Source organism: Hibiscus syriacus, unplaced genomic scaffold (genome assembly GCF_006381635.1).
Source record: "Hibiscus syriacus cultivar Baekdansim isolate YM2019G1 unplaced genomic scaffold, ASM638163v2 tig00111506_pilon, whole genome shotgun sequence".
NCBI lineage: Eukaryota > Viridiplantae > Streptophyta > Magnoliopsida > Malvales > Malvaceae > Hibiscus > Hibiscus syriacus.
In genome coordinates this window covers 200,606-221,888 of record NW_024063109.1, presented here as the reverse complement: position 1 = coordinate 221,888, position 21,283 = coordinate 200,606, and the positions used below count along the sequence as shown (strand labels likewise).

Genomic DNA, 21,283 nt, shown 5'->3' with positions numbered 1-21,283 from the left:
GTATAAATGTAAATTAGGTACAATGTTTGAACGAGAGAAAAAGGAAATTGGGAACGTGGGGAGATTGGCGGAGGATAGTGGCAGTAACCGTCTTAACCGAAAGAAAGAGAAAAAACCAAAGATAAGAAGAGTCCAATTTATAAGAAGATTTTCAGATTAAAAATAAGTATATATCAGACCAAATTCATTATCCAAAATCCTTCAAACAGAGAAGAGAAGGCGCCTTTCCCTCGTGTAGTTTCATTTGGGCAATGGAAGGGGAGCGAGTAGAGACGAGTCAGATAAGGAAAGGGCCATGGAAGGCCGAGGAAGACCATGTACTAATCAACCATGTCAAGAAATACGGCCCCCGAGACTGGAGCTCCATTCGATCCAAAGGCCTTTTGCAACGAACTGGCAAATCTTGTCGTCTTCGTTGGGTTAACAAACTTAGACCCAACTTGAAGAAGTAAACCCTACTACTCTGTTACTTCCATTTTCTACTACTTGTTTGTAATTTACATGCATTTCTTTCTTTTTTCTCCTTTTCTTTGTTTGAATCTTCGTAGTGGGTGTAAGTTTACGGAAGAGGAAGAGAGGGTGGTGATAGAGTTGCAGGCACAGTTTGGGAACAAATGGGCTAAAATTGCTACGTATTTGCCCGGGAGGACTGACAATGACGTGAAGAATTTTTGGAGCAGTAGGCAGAAGAGACTGGCTAGGATTTTGCAGAATTCAGGGACAACCTCTTCTTCCTCCTCCAGATCACTCAAAGTAAAAATGCAAATCCCTGGCTTTCATGATGTTCCTGTTATGGAGGTAAACCTATTCCGATCTCTTCAATTTCCAGTGGTTTCTGGGGCTATCTATCTTAATCACTTTTTTCATTTTCTAATTATAATATTCCACACAATGCATTTGATTAATTGACTCAAAGAATAATATTTATTAGGAAAATTCTGTTCACTTACACTAAAGAGTGTCGTCAATTCATCATAGTTTATTCTGTAACAAGAGCGAATCTTGAGTGGTTTAGATAAAATGTTTAATCCTTTTTTATGGTGTGTGTGTGATGGTTATGTTGTTTTTTTGGGTCAAATTCAAGGCTCCGAAGTTGAGCTCATCAATGGAGGAATTATCATACTCCAAGGGACAATCTTGCTCACCATCTTACCTTGATAACTCTCAGACGACTATAAAACTGGAGCAATTCCAGGAACTTGTGAATCCAAAGTTGTATACCGATGCAAACATGGCTGAGCTTGAGCTTATGTCTCGAAGGAAAATCCTATATGCCGAGGCTCAATCTCAGGTTTTCTTCCCACACATGCCGCAGCCCCTACCGTGCCTCACATTACCACTAGAAAGCCAGGACCTTTTGGCTAAATTCGAGGACCCTTACTTTTCTCAAGTGTTTGGTCCTATGGATGTTGACAGTGGAAATTTGAACATGGAGCAGACATTTGCTGAAGCAGTGACAAGTAGTGGGTTTGGTTCAAAAGAAGAAATTGAGAACCCAATGACCCCAGATGCATTCTTCGATGATTTCCCAGCTGACATGTTTGATCAGATGGAGCCGCTGCAGAGCCCATCAGAGTAATCCTAGCTAGGGCAAAGTAAATTTGACTTTTGTTTAACGTTTCTTTAGTTACAATGTTGACTTGTTCCTTGTATTTTATTTGATGTTTCATTCGTGTGCTAATGTGTATAGTCAATGACATATCAAGTGTTTGGTACATGAATAGAAATAAAATTGGCATTTTTAGACTCTAGATAACGCAGGAAGATGATCAGTACTTTTAGACAAATGTGAGTTTGGCGGGTCGTGGCCCAGTCTATTTAAATTGGATCAATTTAGTTTTAGTTTTATATATTATTTTAATTTTAGATTTAAGTTGACTTGGAATTTATAAAGTGATCTTATGTTGAAAGAAAATGTTGAAGATTATTGTTTTTCTTATTTTCTCAGCATCCAAACATGTATTGACTCAATCTACTTGATCATTCTCTATGTTGTAAAAGTAATTAAAATAAAAAAAATATAACTTTAGATATAATTTTATCAAAAAATAATTTAATGACTACAACAAAAATATAAGAATAAATGACTTTATCTAAGAGGTATGAAATAAATAGATTATCTTTTGTTTTTTAGAATTACCTGAGGTATTAACTCTACAAACATAACTGTTAGAATCTAAAATTTCGACATAAAATAATATTCCTTTTAAGACAAAAGTTGGTCAAACACGTTTGAAAGACTGTTGGTCACCTCTTAGCTAAACGCACCATTCTGCCTTTAGCTTTTACTTGTTATATTTTTAGAAGTATTCATGTATGTTCTGAAACACGTGATTGATTGTATATTGATTGGAATCTCTTTAGGCAGAGCCAACTCTAAAGCTTTGATAATTATGACCCATTTTCACATATTTTTTAATTTCAGTATTGATATTTCCTTTGCTTTTCAATTTGAAAAAGAAATATATTCCTTCTTTTGTCAGGTGCCTGAATAAAATTCTATGCAGGCGAAGACTGGATGGCGGACATGGATAGCCCTACTTTGGTTTACTTTCCGCCCGTCTTTAATTATGAAAGCCTGAATAAACCTCCATGGATGAAGCTACGTTACAGCCATGGCGGTTTACTTTAGTTTATTTGATAATTGTGTCAATAAAAGAAGTGTGTGAGACTATCTTTTCTAAAGACAAACAAGAAAAATAATATCAATTTCTTTTGCGGAAATTATGAATTATCTTTTCCACCAAGTAACCAGAAGAAGAAAAAAGCAACAAAAGGGGAAATTATTTATTATGAATTAAGAAAGGAAGAAGCAACCAGATCATCTGCATGTGAATCCACCTCTGTTTGCAGTAAACTTCCAGCTATACTGAAGATTTGAGAGAATCTTTAGATTATTTGTTGAAATATCTATAATAATTAGTATGCAAAACAAATTAACTTGATTTAACTAGTTTGTTAATGCACATTATACAAGAAAACATCGATTAGGGTGGTTTGGATTGGACAATGCAGGGGCAGGAACTTACATTATATCCGACAAATATTGCAGCTTAGTTTGTCCTTTTAATTGCATCATTTAAAAATCCCCTCTCGTGTCAGAATACAACTTTCTTCTCATATTGCAGAATTAGAAACTATTCGAGTTTTGCCGAAAATTCTGTGGACGGTTAGATATGGGTTGGCCTAGATGTTAGGCGTGATAGTATTAGAAAATGTTAACCATTTAAATTTTATAAAATTATTTGAATAAATTTTCTTAACACAGATACGAAAATATATAATCGTTGATAAGAACAATGGGTTTGTGGAAGCAGTAAACACTTCACCCATCTTAAATTGAACGTAGAGACACAGTTGCCTGTGGTTAAACGATGATCTGTCCATTATTGATGGTAGTTCTAAAAAGCTATGGTAGTTCATAATTGATGGTGCAATTAGACAAGAAATAAACTCACTCGTCGTACATGCAGTGTATTTGCGTTTGCACTAGTGAGTGATGAAAAAAAATTAGCTTGATGGGGGTAAGGCCCTGGAGTCTGGACTCCTTAAAACAATTATAGGAACAACTCTATGTTGGTGTTAAAATGTTTTCATTGGTGGTCCAGGTGCCCTTAACGGGGGCTGCTATATATCTCATCGGAATGTTCATCATTGCTTCTAGATTGTGTGAAGAAATTAAAGTGCACAATGAAGACAAAGGGTCCCCTACAAGATTTCTCTGTGTGATTAGTCAAATTTTACAGCCTTGAGATACTAGACAAATGATTGTTGGTCAATTTACAACCCCAAATATTGTAGAAAGAAGAGCAGACAAGACACAAAGATGAAGGTAGCAACATAAACATATCACGTTTTTTATATCTATATTACTCGATTCATATTTTTAATAGATGATTATTTATTTAACATGCATACCAGTTGAAAAAAACATAACCCCAAACAGCCAAAGGATCGATTGTTAGAGAGGAAAATATGAGCAAACTCGAATCATCTGGTCTCCATCTTTCTATCTCAATACAGGTTGTAATTTGAGAGAAAAGTTAAAGAAAAGAAAATTAGAAAAATGGGATATTTTTCCTGCCTAGTTGAGTCGCTAGCTAATAGTAAATCTGGAATCAGATTGCTTACAAGGACCCCACAGGCATGTGGCCTCATGTGTGTTCCATCGTAATTAACAGTAACCAAGAAAAAAGCATATCCCCGTTCTTGCTTTGGTCATGTCCTCTCCCTTAATACCTTCTTCAAATGATGATTAACAACTTAAACAAAACGGAGGATTCATTAAGCACTGTTTATATTGCATCAGATCAACTGTCCTCTTCCTTCGTAACACAACCACGTGTTTGCTTTCCATGTCTGGTTTTGAAAGCAGTTTGACATAATGTTGCAGATTCTATCACATTGGTAAGATTTCCATTGGCCGATTTTGTTTAATCCAACCACTAGATTTTTAATGTGCGGTGTTCAACAAAAGAGGTGACCCTTTGAAATAAACAAAATGTAATTGATAAGTAGGTTGCTCAAGTATGAAAAAGAAAAATAAAGTATACATGCATGTGAAATTCAAAGGACTGTTAGTGGGGTCTTTGACAAGTTCATGTGAAATTCAGTAAGGAATAGATTGAAGAAGGCGAGTGAAAAGAATCACTGTTAAAAATTTAAATCGTCATATATTTTAATCACCTAAAATTATATATGTAGACACCCGTTTTTGTCCGGGTCTTTTTTATTATTATTATTTTTATATTTATATTATTATTTTATTAATATTATATTTTTACATATTTTGGCAGGCCAAAGCCATTACAACCGGCCCAAACAGTTGACCCAACATTGCTAGGGTTTCACCCTATCTCCCCAGCCGCCTCCAACATCTACCGTCAGATCTGGAGGATGATGAACGGCCCAGATCGCCCCAGGTTAGGGTTTTAAACCCTGAACATATCATCATCCAGCCGCCGCCGCCTTCGATGTTCCAGCTTCCCAGAGAAGCGTGAGCCGCGCCGTTGACAACCAACCGCCACAGCTGTTTGGCCTTCCATCTCCCAGCCATGCTTGAGCCGCCGATGGTGAATCCCGAGCCGGTCGTCATCAGCAATCTGGTCACACAGTGAAGCAAATGTCATCAACAGTGTATCAAACTTACCCCAAGTCTGAAAACCCCAAAATAAAATATAACCTAAGTCCCAATTTTTACGGGATTTTATCCTGCAAAATCAGTGAGACCCATACCTCTATTCTAGATATCATCATCATCAAATCCATCACAAAAAAGGAAATAAAGGGAGAACGAAAAAGAGGGGGATTCATTCGGTTTTTCCAGAAAAGAGAGAAAAAAAAAGAAAAGAAAAATACCCATTCGAACCAACAACTAAAAAAAATAGAGTGAAAGGGTCCTTACCTTGGTCAGAACTCGTCGAGAAGCCTACGGGTCGCCGGCGTTTCGTCGTTTCGAGAGGTAACCCTTTTAGATATGAGGCTCTAAGGGTGTTTATAGGGTAAAACGTGTTCAGGTTTCGAGTTGAGGGTGGAGAGAGGAAGCTTTTGGTGATTTTATCTCTCCGGTCACCGTGGGCAGCCGTGCTCCGCCGTGAGGCGCCACCGGCGGTGAGGGTTTTTTTCTTTCTCCGTTGGGGGAGTTGAGAGAGTTTAAAACTCTCTAACTCCCCTCTGTTTTTCGAAGAGAGGCAAATGAGGGAGATGAGAGTTGAAGCCTCATTTTGGGCTTAAGTACTCGGGTCAGAACGGTGCCGTTTTGGCACTGTTCAAAACGACGTCGTTTAGAGGGGTCAGGGCATGCGTGTTATCAACGTGTGGATTAACTACACGTTTAGTCCCCCGGGCTTTGTAATATTTTTGTTTAATCATGATGAAATGTTTTGCTTTATTCTATTTTAAGCACTTATTTTTCTATATTTATTTGTTAGTCCTATTAGTATGGTTATATTATTTTTTGTAAATGTTTAATTCTGGGAACAATGTTTGTAATTATTTCATTTTGGTTACTGATCTGGTGTTTTGTGTATTGTTATGGATATTTGAATTTGGGCATAATATTTTTAATTTTATTATTTTAGTCATTATTTACTATATAAAATAAATACATGTTTTATTTATGTTTATAATCCCTGTACTTTGATTCTGATGTGTTTTGGGCACTGCTTTTATATTGGGTTAAATACTAATATGGCTTGCATGTTTTACTTTCATTTTATTTTAGTCCTTAATAATATTTTTGGGTTATTTTGGTTTCTAGTACTTGTATTTTAATGTTTTATATTTGGGCTCTGTTTGTTTCGTAATTACTGTTTAGTCCTTTAAATTTATGTTTTTCTTATTTTAGTCCTTTAAGTTTATGTTTGTGCTATTTACATCCCTTTAGTTGTTGTGTTTTCTTTTTTTTAGCCCCTAAGTTTATGTAATTACTATTTTAGTCATCCATTTTTTTATTTTTGTTGTTTTAGCTCTTTAAGTTGTTATTACCATGTTAGTCATTGTTATTATAAATATTTACTTTTTAATCATTTTATTTGGTAATTTTAATATTGATTTGTGTTTATGTCAATTCCTTTTGTATGTACTTATTTTTATGTTATGTATTTATTTATATCATATGTGAATTAATATGTTTAACTTTATTTGTTAAATATTTTGTTTCGTATATTTTATTTATATTGACTCCCATTGTATTTCTTTATTTAAATATTGCGATTATTTTCAAGAAAATCGATTTATAGAATGGGCGTGGAAAGCACCACTTGATCGAAGTGATGTAATCCAATATGACATTCAAACCAAATGCGAACTTGAAATAAATCAATTGTATTTTGCTAATTATTAATTCATTTCATTTTAAGTTGAACATTGCAAGGAATGTCTCTTAATAATAGTTTATTTCATTTCATGCAAATTATCGATCTTCATTCTACATTTTATATTCGATTCATTTTTTAGTTAATCAATTTATTTTGTTGTATGTAAACATCGATTTTTCTATATTCAATTCGCATTTTAAATGAATGATGAGAGAATATTCTTTAAAGACAAGAAATAGTCGAGTTAACTTTTTCGATGGAAGATTGCTAATTTCGATATTTCTTTTCGAATTAAAGAATTTTCCCTAACATTAATTAACTCGAAGAAAATTAATTATATTTCAATAAATGGATCACATTTTAACTTTATATTCGATTCGTAATTTCCACCATTACGACAATGTGTAAGCGACACAGTACCAATTTTGGGCGTTGTAGGGGTGTTTATCCTTCCCCACACGTAACCGACTCCCGAACCTGTTTTAAATGAATCTTTGGTAACGTAGATCAAATTTTTTGTCTTATAAAACTATTTTTCTTAAAATGGTTTTTAAAAGACGTTTTTAGGTATTCGACCTACCTAACCTAAAGGTCGATGGCGACTCATTTTCAATTTAATTTTAATTAATCCATAATCACCAATTTTTCCAAAATTAAAGTCAGAATTGTTTTTAAAAAATAATATTAAATAATTGTTTTTATAAAAAATGGTTATGACAGCTTGGCGACTCTGCTGAGGAGATTTTTTTTAGAGAGTCAAGCTGTAGGTCGCTTACACATTGTCGTCTTAGTGGAAATTATAAGTTTGAGTACATAGTTAACTTATGATCCGTTTATTGAAATTTTTAATTGCTTCGTTTTTGTCATACTAACATTTTATTTTTGGCTTTCAGCTTTGTCAAGATTTTATCATTTTTTTTTCTTGTTTTGTTTTTGGGTCGAATGTAGGTATGTTCCTCCTCACACACATCACTCGCATTAGCATAACATAAGCTCTAGACACGAGCTTCGATCCAAATTAGTCGGGGTGAATGCTTTACTCTCGTAAGAATTTATTCTTCGTATGAGTTTTAGCAAATAACCCATGGGATACATACCTTATACCTTCGTAGGGATTTATTCCTCGTACGGGTATAAGGCAATGAATCCCCTCGAATTGAACTCGTTCCGTTTGAAACCTGTAATGGGTGAGGATAGAGGGTTTGGCCGCCCAATGGGGCACCGACATCAAGGACAATTCGAGTCCCTTTTTCCAGTTAGAGCCAAAACCATGCATATAGTGAACCGTAGAACGGTCACCCTAGGTATAGCTATATCGAACCTATGTCCGTCAGTAGGTACCCAAACTAAGTGTACACCAAGGAGGAGCGTTTCTAAATCCTTATATTTTGCTAAGTTCGTAGAATTTATTTTCTTTTCGAATAAAAGCATGCGAACTAGATATCATGCGGTTAGGACTAATTTCTTGAAAATAGATAATTGTGGGTAGAAAGCATGTCCGGGTAGGATTGTTATCTATTGAAAGCATGCTCGGGTAGATATCATGACGGGTAGGTGTTATATTTATCTGTAGATAACATATTTTAACTATATTGATTATCTTGCTTGCACTAACTCGTTTCTCTATTTTGTTTGTGTTACTAACTCATTTTTTCTCATTTGTTTGTGTCATTTTTCATCTTTCTTTGCATTACATTGCATCTTCATGACATAATGCGGGAAGTGTTGATCCGCAAGGGGATATCCATGAGAAAATCTTCACAAGAAGAGATAAAAGTTTTCAATCAAGCAGTCACGTACACAGACATGCACCGAAGGCTAAAAAGAAGCTCAGAACACAAAAATGAGATTTGCTCGAAGATCGTCCATAATTCGAGACTGGAATGGTGATCCATTGATCCTAGAAGTAATCCAGCAGTAGATTCTTATTTACAATCATGTCATCGCTACACATCAAAGAGCGACGCAATGGCTTCAGTACCGGCTAGGCATTAACAAAGTTAGTTTTACTGAGCATTAAGGGGCATCTGTTCCAAAGATCCGAGATGAAGCAGTGATCCATTCTAGGATCACCATCTAAGCGAAGACATGTTTGTAAATTGGACTGTCTTGTAATGTGAAAACTTTTATCTCTGGTGAAAATTGTTCTAAAATATTTGTCGTTAGGATCAATATTTTTGCATCTGCATTTTCATCATTACATTTTGCACAACATTCATTTAAGCATTGTTACATGCATTAATCATACCTTGCGGGAAACTTTAAGGAAACACTTCTAACTGTGCAACTGCATTCACACAGTACTGAGAATGGATGCAAAATTCGAGCAACTGAAGAAAGAGCTAGAAGAGAGTTTACAAAAGATGCAAGCTGAGTGGGAGGTTAAAATGGAGCAGATGCAAAAGACCACCGTGGATCGTATCTTGCAAAACCAAAAGGACATAGTTGGCCAAATGGTAGCAAAAATGGCTGAGCTTAACCAAGGAAAAGGCAGAGAGAAAATTTCCTTGACCCGTGAAACAGTTGAATGTGTGAAGGCACAGGCTAATTCACAACCACTTATCTCGTCCAACAGGATTCCTAGTCACCAAGCGACGAGAAGAGTCAAGAACGAGATCCCAGAGAATTTGAAACAGTGGTGCAGAGAGACATTTCAGGGAATGAGAGGACAAAACTCTCACAACGGGATGGATGCAATAGAACTAGTGCTAGTTCCTGACCTGGTGCTCCCGCCCAAATTCAAGATGCCTGAGTTTGAAAATTACGATGGAACCAGTTGCCCTAATGTCCATCTCACGATGTTTATTCGAAGGATGATTGGATACACTAAAAATGATCGGATGTTGATCCACTGCTTCCAAAATAGTCTGACTGGACCTGCTTCTAGGTGGTATAACCAACTGAGTCGTGCTCAAGTCCGCTCTTGGAAAGATTTGGCTAGTACCTTTCTGAACCAATACAAGCACATGATTGATATGATCCCTGATCGAATAATGTTGCAGAATATGGAGATGAGGAGTGATGAGAGTTTCCGACAATATGCTCAACGATGGAGGGATGTCGCATCTCAAGTGCATCCACCAATGACTGAAAGAGAGTTCATCACTCTATTCATAGATACATTACAGTCTCCTTATATTGATTACATGATAGGGGTTGCCACTAAGAGTTTCTCTGATATCGTCATGTGTGGAAAAATGATTGAAAGAGCTATCAAGAATGGCCAGATATGTGGTACTAGCCATACTGACATTGAGGAAAGAGCTGAGGTCAGTCTAGTGGATTTAACTAATCTGGGGACCGTGTCTCATAATGTTTTTCGTAAAAAGACATGCATCAATCCAATTCCGATGACATATGAGGAATTGCTCCCAGCTCTAATTGAGAACAACCTGGTGATTCCAGTTCAATCCAAACCAAGAACTGACCCATATCCTGAAGGCCATGATATTAATGCCATATGCAGCTATCACATTGGGATCTCAGGGCATACCACTGAGAATTGTAGGGCATTAAAGTGCAAGGTCCAAGATCTGATCGATTCAGGGACATTAACGTTCAATGTGTAATGGGGCATTCTGATCGGAAGTCGGTCGGGGCATCCATCAGGAGATTTTGTTGCATTCTCATGCATGACATCTTGTTTGAATTTGTTTTTCTTTTGTTCTTCTTATGTTTAAATTTTTGTAAGTCACTTGACGTTCGAACATTGTAAATAAAATACTTCCTTTTGAAAAAATGACAATGAGCAAATTTTAATCTTGAATTCTTTGATTATCATTTTAATAATTGAGGTTGTAAATCTTTGACAAATGACAAGATTGAACCCTGCAAAACAATGACCCCTTGATCCTAATCCAGAGGTACACCAGAATACATACCATTTTCTTGCAGGGACCGAGCTAGTTTTCTGTTCACATAAAGAGTCAATCAAAGGGTTTGGCATTCAGGTATGTGTTAGGAGCGGATAAAATGGGGCAACTAGCACATGAGATTGCAAAACTAATTGATTATTATTTCTGTTTATGACGTTCAATGATGATCATAATCTTCTCAGATGGAATGGTCAAGTAGATGAATCTAGTTTAGGTCAGTTGCTTGGGAATTGAACTCTAACGATGAGATTTTCTGACCTTCAACAAACACCGAGACTATAACAGGTTGTCCTCAGCGAGCTTAAGAAATGGAATCCGTAAATAAACAAACAAAAACATATATATGTATACAATAAAGCTGAGCTATTCCGCTAAAGCAATTGGTAATAGAGGAAACTCGAAAGCCCTGGCTTTATGAATAGAGTACATTCAAACCATGACATTGATCGGGTATTTGGCAATCCGGTGTATGCTCTACTGTGGTTGTCAAGTCGAAGACTTTGTGACGACATGAATCCTTCAGCTAGCCTGATAAAGGCAATTATAAAATATATGTACAATAAAGCTGAATTCAGCTAGCCAAACAATGGCAAATTAAATCAAATTTACTAAATAAGGAGTTTCGGTGAATATGGACTAAGGGAGTTGAGGAACGCCTGTTATAGTCGACTTCACACAAGCACTCAGAATTCTCGTTTTTAGACCGATATTTCTGCACTACCTTGACTAGGTAAGTCTACGAAGCTTGAACAAATTGAAGATTTCAGAGAACTGAAACAAAAGTGTTCTAAAGAGTTTAGCAATTGACTATGCTAGTTGTGTCATTTTGTTCGCCTCCGATTAAAATGCCAAATCAAGAAAGAGGGGTATGTCATTACCTTCACGAGGACCAATGGATGAAACACATCTTAGAATTTAGGTAGCCAACCTCTAAACCCACCTGTCGATCTTGATATTTGTCAAAGATTTGTAACTATCAATGATTAAAAGAGCATTTGATTCTTTTGATATCCAATGAATTCATGTTTTATGATTGGCTTCAATTGTGAAACTTAGAAGGAGGCAATATTTTTCAAAATTTTGAAAATTCGAGAAGAAGAAAAACATTTTCAAACAAGATAATCTCTCCGGAAATATCTTGGAATTCAACAAATATATCTCCGAAGCTCAGAATCGAAGTTGGGCAAGAGAAGCTATTTTGGGGCAAAATTTGCTGGGGCAAGGAAACAAATTATCTCAGGTCAAGGTGTGCAAGAGTACACCATGGTGGAAATGAAGACAAACTAAGTCAGTGATAGAATGAAGACTGCACAAACAACCATTCCCCTCACAAATCAACATACATACATCAATACAAACATATATCAATACATACATACATACATACATGCATACATACATACATCAACACATACATATATGTTATATAAGTTTGCATCTCTGCATTAAATATTTATCATCATGTGCAATATACACTTTGAGTTTCCCTCTCTTGAAGAAAAATAAAATACAAACTTCATCATGACATCATAACATTAAAGATTAGGCATTCAAAATGCATCATTTTGATCTCTCAGGAAATCAAAGCTCGGAAATGACTAGATATCTCTAACTTGAAGAAATAATGACATCCACAGATTTGGCGTCCTGAAGTCAACAATCAGATCCTCTGAAGACGTTTCCTCAACATGCAGGAATCAATAGACAAACTTTGAGCTATTGAGATTATTTTCTTTAAAAAAAAATAAAGTGTCGTCTCACTAGAGATAGTTTTCTTAAAAACAAAGTTTATTTTGTCTCGCTTGAGACAACTTTCTCTTTAAAACAAATTATGTCTCGCTTGATACATTTTTCCACAAATTTTGAGAATTTTAAAACAAATTGCGTCTCGCTTGAGACATTTTTCCTTTGAGATACAAATTTTGAATTTGATTCACTTAAAACAAAATTAATCTCACCTTAGATTGTTGTTTCTTTCAAAACAAATTTCGTCTGAGACCTTTTCCCTTTGAGATCCAAATTTCGAATTTGTTACACATTAAACAAAGTTGATCTCACTTGAGATCGTTTTCTCAAAAATAAACTTTGTCTCGCTAGAGACAATTTCTCTAAAAACAAATTTTGGTCTCATTTGAGACTATGCTATAAAGCAAATTTCGTCTCGCTTGAGACATTCATTTTCTCTCATAATACAAATTTCAAGGTTGTTGTACTTAAAGCAAAATTAATATCACTTGAGATTTTCAAAGCTGATTTGTCTCGCACGAGACAGTTTCCCCTTTTAACAAATCCTGAAATTGTTTCATTTGAAATAAAATAAACACTTTTGAAAACACCTTTGAGATTATTTCCATATAAACAAAATCGATAATATTTGAATCTTTTAAAACGATTTTTGTCTCTCTTGAGACAATTTCTCTTGAAAAAATCTTTGAGTTTGTTCCTTTTGAACAAAAATCTTGGAGTTTGTTACTTTTGAATAAAAATCTTTGAGTTGTTTCTTTTGAAAAAAATCTTTGAGTCTATTTATTTTGAAACAAAGTTTTGTCTCTCTTGAGACAATTTCGTGAAAAATCTTTGAGTCTGAAACAAAGTTTTGTCTCTCTTGAGACAATTTTGTGAAAAAAATCTTTGAGATTGTTTCTTTTGAAACAAAAATCTTTGAGTTTGTTTCTTTGGAAACAAAATTTTGTCTCTCTTAAGATAATTTCTTTTGAAACAAAAATCTTTGAATCTGTTTCTCTTAAAATGATTTTTGTCTCTCTTGAGACAGTTTCTCTCGAAGTAAATCTTTGAATATGTTCATCTTTGAGTTTGTTTCTCTTAACAAAATCATCTTTGGGTCTATTTCTTTAAAAACAAATGTTGTCTCTCTTGAGACAGTTTCTAATGAAAAACTAACTTTTGAGATTGTTTCATTTGAAACAAATTTGGTCTCACTTAAGATGTGATCCATCTTTGAGTCTGTTTCTTTTGAAACAAAATTTTATCTCTTAAAGACAATTTCTTATGAAAAAAAATCTTTGAGTTTATTTATTTTGAAACAAAATTTTGTCTCTCGAGACAACTTCTTTTGAAAATACCCACCTTTGAGATCGTTTCTATTAAAACAAATTTTGTCTCGCATGAGACAGTTTCCTTTCAATGACATCTTTGAGTCGTGTCCCTTCAAACGAATTTTGTCTCTTGAAACATTTTCTCTTAAAACAAGATCATCTTTGAGTTTGTTTCTCTGGAAACAAGGTTTTATCCCTTAAAACAGTTTCTTTTGAAGAAAAATCTGAGTCTGTTTCTTTGGAAACAAAATTTTGTCTCACTAAGATACAATTTTCTGAAAAACAAAGTTTTGTCTCTTATGAAAATGTTTTTTTTTAAAAAAAAAATCATTGAATCTCTTTCTTTGGAAACAAAATTTTGTTTCTCTCGAGACAGTTTCTTTGAGAAAAATCTTTGCGTTTGTTTCTTTGGAAAACAAAATTTACCATCATTGAATTTGTTTCCCTTGAAACAAAACAAACATCTTTGAGATCGTTTCCCTTGAAATGAATTTTGTCTCATTTGAGACAGTTTCCCATGAAACACAGATATTTGAGAACGTTTCCCTTAAAAACAAATTTTATCTCGCTTGAGACAATTCCCTTTAAACGTCATCTTTTGAGTTGTTTCATTTGAAATGAATTTTGTCTCTTTCGAGACAGTTGCTTTTGAAACACATTATCTTTGAGCTTGTTTTTCTTGAAACAAATCTTTGAGTCTGTTTCTTTTGAAACAAATCTTTAATTTGGTTTCTCTTGAAACCATAACTCCTAAAGATGGCCAGCCGTCTTCATCATGTAGGAACCGTGTCATCCCCAGACCAGATCTCCTCATCACGTAGGAGCCGTGTCAACCATAGATAACCAGCCGTCCTCATCACGTAGGAACCGTGTTATCACCTTTAGATGGCCAGAACTCTTCATCACGTATGAGCCGTGTCATCCCCTGACCAGATTTCCTCATCACGTAGGAACCGGGTCACCCTTAGATAACCAGTAGTCCTCATCACGTAGGAACCGTGTTATCACCTTGAGATGGCCAAGAACTCTTCATCATGTATGAGTAGTGTCATCCTTCGACCAGATGTCTTCATCACGTAGGAACCGAGTCACCCTTAGTCGACCCGAACTCTTCATCACGTATGAGCAGTGTCGCCCCTACCAACAAACAAGTATCCAATTTTTAGGTCAAAAGAAAGAGAACCAGCCAAAAACGTGTTGTATTGTCGTCTTTGCCCTATTCTTGCTAACACAAGAATGTACAAAGAGGGGCAGCTGTAGACACCCGTTTTTGTCCGGGTCTTTTTTATTATTATTATTTATATATTTATTATTATTATTTTTATATTTATATTATTATTTTATTAATATTATATTTTTACATATTTTGGCAGGCCAAAGCCCATTACAACCGGCCCAAACAGTTGACCCAACATTGCTAGGGTTTCACCCTATCTCCCCAGCCGCCTCCAACATCTACCGTCAGATCTGGAGGATGATGAACGGCCCAGATCGCCCCAGGTTAGGGTTTTAAACCCTGAACATATCATCATCCAGCCGCCGCCGCCTTCGATGTTCCAGCTTCCCAGAGAAGCGTGAGCCGCGCCGTTGACAACCAACCGCCACAGCTGTTTGGCCTTCCATCTCCCAGCCATGCTTGAGCCGCCGATGGTGAATCCCGAGCCGGTTGTCATCAGCAATCTGGTCACACAGTGAAGCAAATGTCATCAACAGTGTATCAAATTTACCCCAAGTCTGAAAACCCCAAAATAAAATATAACCTAAGTCCCGATTTTTACAGGATTTTATCCTGCAAAATCAGTGAGACCCATACCTCTATTCTAGATATCATCATCATCAAATCCATCACAAAAAAGGAAATAAAGGGAGAACGAAAAAGAGGAGGATTCATTCGGTTTTTCCAGAAAAGAGAGAAAAAAAAAGAAAAGAAAAATACCCATTCGAACCAACAACTAAAAAAAATAGAGTGAAAGGGTCCTTACCTTGGTCAGAACTCGTCGAGAAGCCTACGGGTCGCCGGCGTTTCGTCGTTTCGAGAGGTAACCCTTTTAGATCTGAGGCTCTAAGGGTGTTTATAGGGTAAAACGTGTTCAGGTTTCGAGTTGAGGGTGGAGAGAGGAAGATTTTGGTGATTTTATCTCTCCGGTCACCGTGGGCAGCCGTGCTCCGCCGTGAGGCGCCACCGGCGGTGAGGGTTTTTTTCTTTCTCCGTTGGGGGAGTTGAGAGAGTTTAAAACTCTCTAACTCCCCTCTGTTTTTTGAAGAGAGGCAAATGAGGGAGATGAGAGTTGAAGCCTCATTTTGGGCTTAAGTACTCGGGTCAGAACGGTGCCGTTTTGGCACTGTTCAAAACGACGTCGTTTAGAGGGGTCAGGGCATGCGTGTTATCAACGTGTGGATTAACTACACGTTTAGTCCCCCGGGCTTTGTAATATTTTTGTTTAATCATGATGAAATGTTTTGCTTTATTCTATTTTAAGTACTTATTTTTCTATATTTATTTGTTAGTCCTATTAGTATGGTTATATTATTTTTTGTAAATGTTTAATTCTGGGAACAATGTTTGTAATTATTTCATTTTGGTTACTGATCTGGTGTTTTGTGTATTGTTATGGATATTTGAATTTGGGCATAATATTTTTAATTTTATTATTTTAGTCATTATTTACTATATAAAATAAATACATGTTTTATTTATGTTTATAATCCCTGTACTTTGATTCTGATGTGTTTTGGGCACTGCTTTTATATTGGGTTAAATACTAATATGGCTTGCATGTTTTACTTTCATTTTATTTTAGTCCTTAATAATATTTTTGGGTTATTTTGGTTTCTAGTACTTGTATTTTAATGTTTTATATTTGGGCTCTGTTTGTTTCGTAATTACTGTTTAGTCCTTTAAATTTATGTTTTTCTTATTTTAGTCCTTTAAGTTTATGTTTGTGCTATTTACATCCCTTTAGTTGTTGTGTTTTCTTTTTTTTAGCCCCTAAGTTTATGTAATTACTATTTTAGTCCTCCATTTTTTTTATTTTTGTTGTTTTAGCTCTTTAAGTTGTTATTACCATGTTAGTCATTGTTATTATAAATATTTACTTTTTAATCATTTTATTTGGTAATTTTAATATTGATTTGTGTTTATGTCAATTCCTTTTGTATGTACTTTTTTATGTTATGTATTTATTTATATCATATGTGAATTAATATGTTTAACTTTATTTGTTAAATATTTTGTTTCGTATATTTTATTTATATTGACTCCCATTGTATTTCTTTATTTAAATATTGCGATTATTTTCAAGAAAATCGATTTATAGAATGGGCGTGGAAAGCACCACTTGATCGAAGTGATGTAATCCAATATGACATTCAAACCAAATGCGAACTTGAAATAAATCAATTGTATTTTGCTAATTATTAATTCATTTCATTTTAAGTTGAACATTGCAAGGAATGTCTCTTAATAATAGTTTATTTCATTTCATGCAAATTATCGATCTTCATTCTACATTTTATATTCGATTCATTTTTTAGTTAATCAATTTATTTTGTTGTATGTAAACATCGATTTTTCTATATTCAATTCGCATTTTAAATGAATGATGAGAGAATATTCTTTAAAGACAAGAAATAGTCGAGTTAACTTTTTCGATGGAAGATTGCTAATTTCGATATTTCTTTTCGAATTAAAGAATTTTCCCTAACATTAATTAACTCGAAGAAAATTAATTATATTTCAATAAATGGATCACATTTTAACTTTATATTCGATTCGTAATTTCCACCATTACGACAATGTGTAAGCGACACAGTACCAATTTTGGGCGTTGTAGGGGTGTTTATCCTTCCCCACACGTAACCGACTCCCGAACCTGTTTTAAATGAATCTTTGGTAACGTAGATCAAATTTTTTGTCTTATAAAACTATTTTTCTTAAAATGGTTTTTAAAAGACGTTTTTAGGTATTCGACCTACCTAACCTAAAGGTCGATGGCGACTCATTTTCAATTTAATTTTAATTAATCCATAATCACCAATTTTTCCAAAATTAAAGTCAGAATTGTTTTTAAAAAATAATATTAAATAATTGTTTTTATAAAAAATGGTTATGACAATATATATTTGTAATTCCTAAAGTTTTATAAGTTTAACCTCATAGAACAGGGAGGGAGCCAATAAGGAGGTGGGAGGGGCTGCTGTCCCCTCTAAAATTTTTGGTGTTATAGCATTTTAGATCATTTTAAGTTTAAATATTAGTTAAATAAGACTTTTGTCTCCTTTCAATTTTTATATTTAAATACTTTGTTCTTTCATTGTAAAGAAAATTAGGCCCACCCAATGTTTAATCCTACTTCTGTCCTGCTTTAGCATAGAATCTTATCTTGGTCTCTCTCTGAATATAGTGCAGATAGGTATATATGATCGGTTAAAGACCAAAAGTAGTTCAAAGTTTTTGCATATGGGAAAGTAGAAATTTGCTATAATCAAGGGGGATTAGGTAGAAATACTAGAAAATGCAAAGCGTGAATTCACGATTTGGCTTAACAACAAAAATGATCTCTAGTTCCAGGCATATACATCCTATTTTAATTTGCCACATGGGAAACAAATTAGCTGAGCTGTACTGAATTTTGTATATTTATATATGCCATGGGGCCCCAGCCTTCTTTAATTCTTGCTTTCCTTGCATGATTATGAATTTTCTTGGGGAATTAAGAGTCGTATAATACCTCTAGAGACCACTATTGTATATGCCATTCACTCTGAAATTCTCTCTTTTAAGTCTACTTTACTTACAACCAGGCCTATAATCTCTCATGGAATTGGACAGAGATATCAACATCGAGAATGATGCTTCTCGTAGTTCTAAAAACTTGCTTAGCTCTTCTTCCGTCGTCTCTACCACCACCACCACGACCGCCACCTCTTCTTCTTCCTCTTCCTCTTCCGCTTCCACAACATTCTCGTGTGTAGCTGATAAAAGGTCAAAGAAAGCTGGAGACATGGAAAATGATAACGAGAACAAGAAAAGACAAAGGAGTGGTGGTAATAATGATAGCAAGCTTGCGACATACCGTGGGGTGCGTATGCGAAGCTGGGGTAAATGGGTTTCTGAAATTCGAGAACCGAGGAAGAAATCGAGAATATGGCTTGGGACATACCCGACAGCCGAAATGGCTGCTCGTGCTCATGATGTAGCTGCGCTTGCCATCAAGGGTAGCTCGGCTTACCTTAACTTCCCTGAACTTGAAAAGAAGCTTCCACGCCCTGTCAGTACGTCTCCCAAGGACATCCAAGCAGCCGCATCGGAAGCAGCCGCCGCGACATTTCTCGAGACAAAACACTGCAGCATCGAGGCCAGAACTGAAGCTGGACTAAGCCAAGAAGAACTTCCTGTTTCGCATTTATCCAACAACATACTCGAGTCATCAAGTTCACCCTCCATTAATGATGACGATTCGTTGTTTGATCTGCCCGATCTCATGACCGGTGCCATGGACAGAAGCGACGGATTCTGCTCTTATTCTTCATCAGCATGGCAAATATGTGAAGTCGATTCTAGGTTCCGGATCGAGGAGCCATTCTCCTGGGATTACTACTAGAAGGTCACATCATCTCAGTAAATGTAATCATTTTCATGGTCAATATCTCTAACTTTGAAAATCATTCATCTCTTCACACAAATAATATTCCAGCTTTCTTTTGAATAGCCAAATTTGTGTCTTTTCTACTTTAGTTCAGAGAGTTAAAAAAGGTTAAATCTCCACTGTAATATACATGGAATTAAGTGTATACTTCAACCCAACTTTTGTTCTTTGTTCTAATTGTTTACCAAAAACGATAAATTCTACTTTTCAACTTCACTGCAGTAAAAGCTCGTATGAGCAAGTATCCATGCAGCAAATACCTCATTAAAAATCAACAACAAAAATGCCTTATTGCAATGGAACTTTCCACTCAACTGACTTTAAAGACTAAAGTGATAAACTAAAGTTATATGTCTGAACAAAAAAGAAAAAGATAACATGTCTGTCTATAGGTTGGAAAAAACATCCAAACCCAAATTCATCGTATGGTGAATGTTATCCAGGCAAAATCATGTTCTTTCTCTTAAATGGAATTGGTGAGAAGGTGATGGTGTTGCCCAACATCGTCACTTTTTCTTTCCAACATTTATCTAAAAGAAACCAAAGGGAGATTCCCAAACAAAGTGAAAGCATAATCTAGCTAATGTTTTTCTCAAAGTTGAAAAAATCGAATTTTCGAATCTATTGAGTGGTCTCAATTGTTAAAGGGACTGTTATTTCTCATTAAAATTATTGATTCGAATAACTGCATCCGTAAAGTGTATACATTGTTAATTATTACAAAAAAATCACCCCATGCTATTAAAATAATTCATATTTTAAGTTAAATATTGAAATTTGGCAAAAACAAAGGGTGTGTTATTGTGGCGAAGTATAGGGCAACAATACCCCAAAAGATAAAGACTATTTTGTAAGTGGCAAATGACACATCAGCGTCATTATCTCCTTATATTCTATTTCCCGTCATATAATTAGGATATAATTAAGCGAAAGTTTGGGCAGAAGAGACGAAATATAGGGTAAACAGTCTCATAAATTAATAGACCCACCAAGTACCTAATAATTTGGGTTAAATTTTTGTCTTTAGGTAGAATTATTGGGAACTGGGTTCGCTCTTTCTTTATTATAGAAACGTTCAGTAATACAAATAAAATGCAACGCCACAAAAAGACAATAATATAGAAGTTAACCACCTTGGAATCTTACGACTCCCGAGGAAGAATTTTTTAGCACTAATATTTATTAAAAAACATGTTTAACGTATTATTATTTTATTAAAAATAAATAAATACAAATTGTTATTTAACGAGTCCTAGGAGACTTTTATTGAAAACAGCTCGAACTTTTTAGTGTCACGTATCAACAGCAAGAACTTTCATAATTCGGAGGTTTCCTACGGAAGCTGTTCACAACCTAATGTTGGGGACAGCCTACTATCTTACCTCTCCTTACCCCATTATATATGGAAACAAAGGACATTCATTTATTATTAGTGGAGTAAAATAAAAATGTCACTTATTCTCCTATTTACACCTTGAAAATTTGATATAGGTGACAATTTGGCGTACGTTTCATTAGTTGTGAGCCAGATGTACATACTTTGTAATTTTCTCAACATCTTTTCACCTTGGGGAAACACATGATGGGGATGGTAAGCTATATGTTAACTAGAAAGTTGATGTTTATACGCTTCCATCACAACGCTACCTAAGCATTTTCATTTCAATCAAATTAAACACTTCATATTTTAAGAAAATGGTATTTTTTAATAAATGACTCGAATAATTAATGTAATTAGTGTTAACTTTGGTAAACAATTAACATCTTTATACCATTATATATTTTGAATTTAAATTTTAACAGGTCTAGGATATGATTAATAAATTCGTGCATGAACTAAATCCAAATATATAAAAAAATGTAAACATAAGAAAATCAAATTAGCC

The 21,283-nt window shown here is 35.0% G+C and overlaps 3 protein-coding genes across 3 annotated transcripts in view; all 3 read left to right on the top strand.

Annotated features, from left to right (window-relative positions):
* Positions 1-220: 220 nt before the first annotated feature.
* LOC120164296 (transcription factor DUO1-like) lies at positions 221-1,579 on the top strand. Its single transcript, XM_039174055.1, has 3 exons — positions 221-448; positions 549-798; positions 1,085-1,579. The coding sequence occupies exons 1-3, from the start codon at positions 252-254 to the stop codon at positions 1,577-1,579; spliced, it is 942 nt and encodes a 313-aa protein (XP_039029986.1). The 5' UTR covers positions 221-251.
* A 6,067-nt stretch (positions 1,580-7,646) lies between these two features.
* Positions 7,647-21,283, top strand: part of LOC120164246 (autophagy-related protein 3) — a 21,891-nt gene continuing 8,254 nt past the window's right edge. Inside the window, exon 1 of the mRNA XM_039174001.1 lies at positions 7,647-7,664. The gene's annotated coding sequence lies outside the window, so the exon portion shown is untranslated. The remainder of the gene's footprint in view (positions 7,665-21,283) is intronic.
* LOC120164247 (ethylene-responsive transcription factor ERF035-like) lies at positions 18,478-19,469 on the top strand. Its single transcript, XM_039174002.1, has one exon. The coding sequence runs from the start codon at positions 18,567-18,569 to the stop codon at positions 19,350-19,352; it is 786 nt and encodes a 261-aa protein (XP_039029933.1). The 5' UTR covers positions 18,478-18,566; the 3' UTR covers positions 19,353-19,469.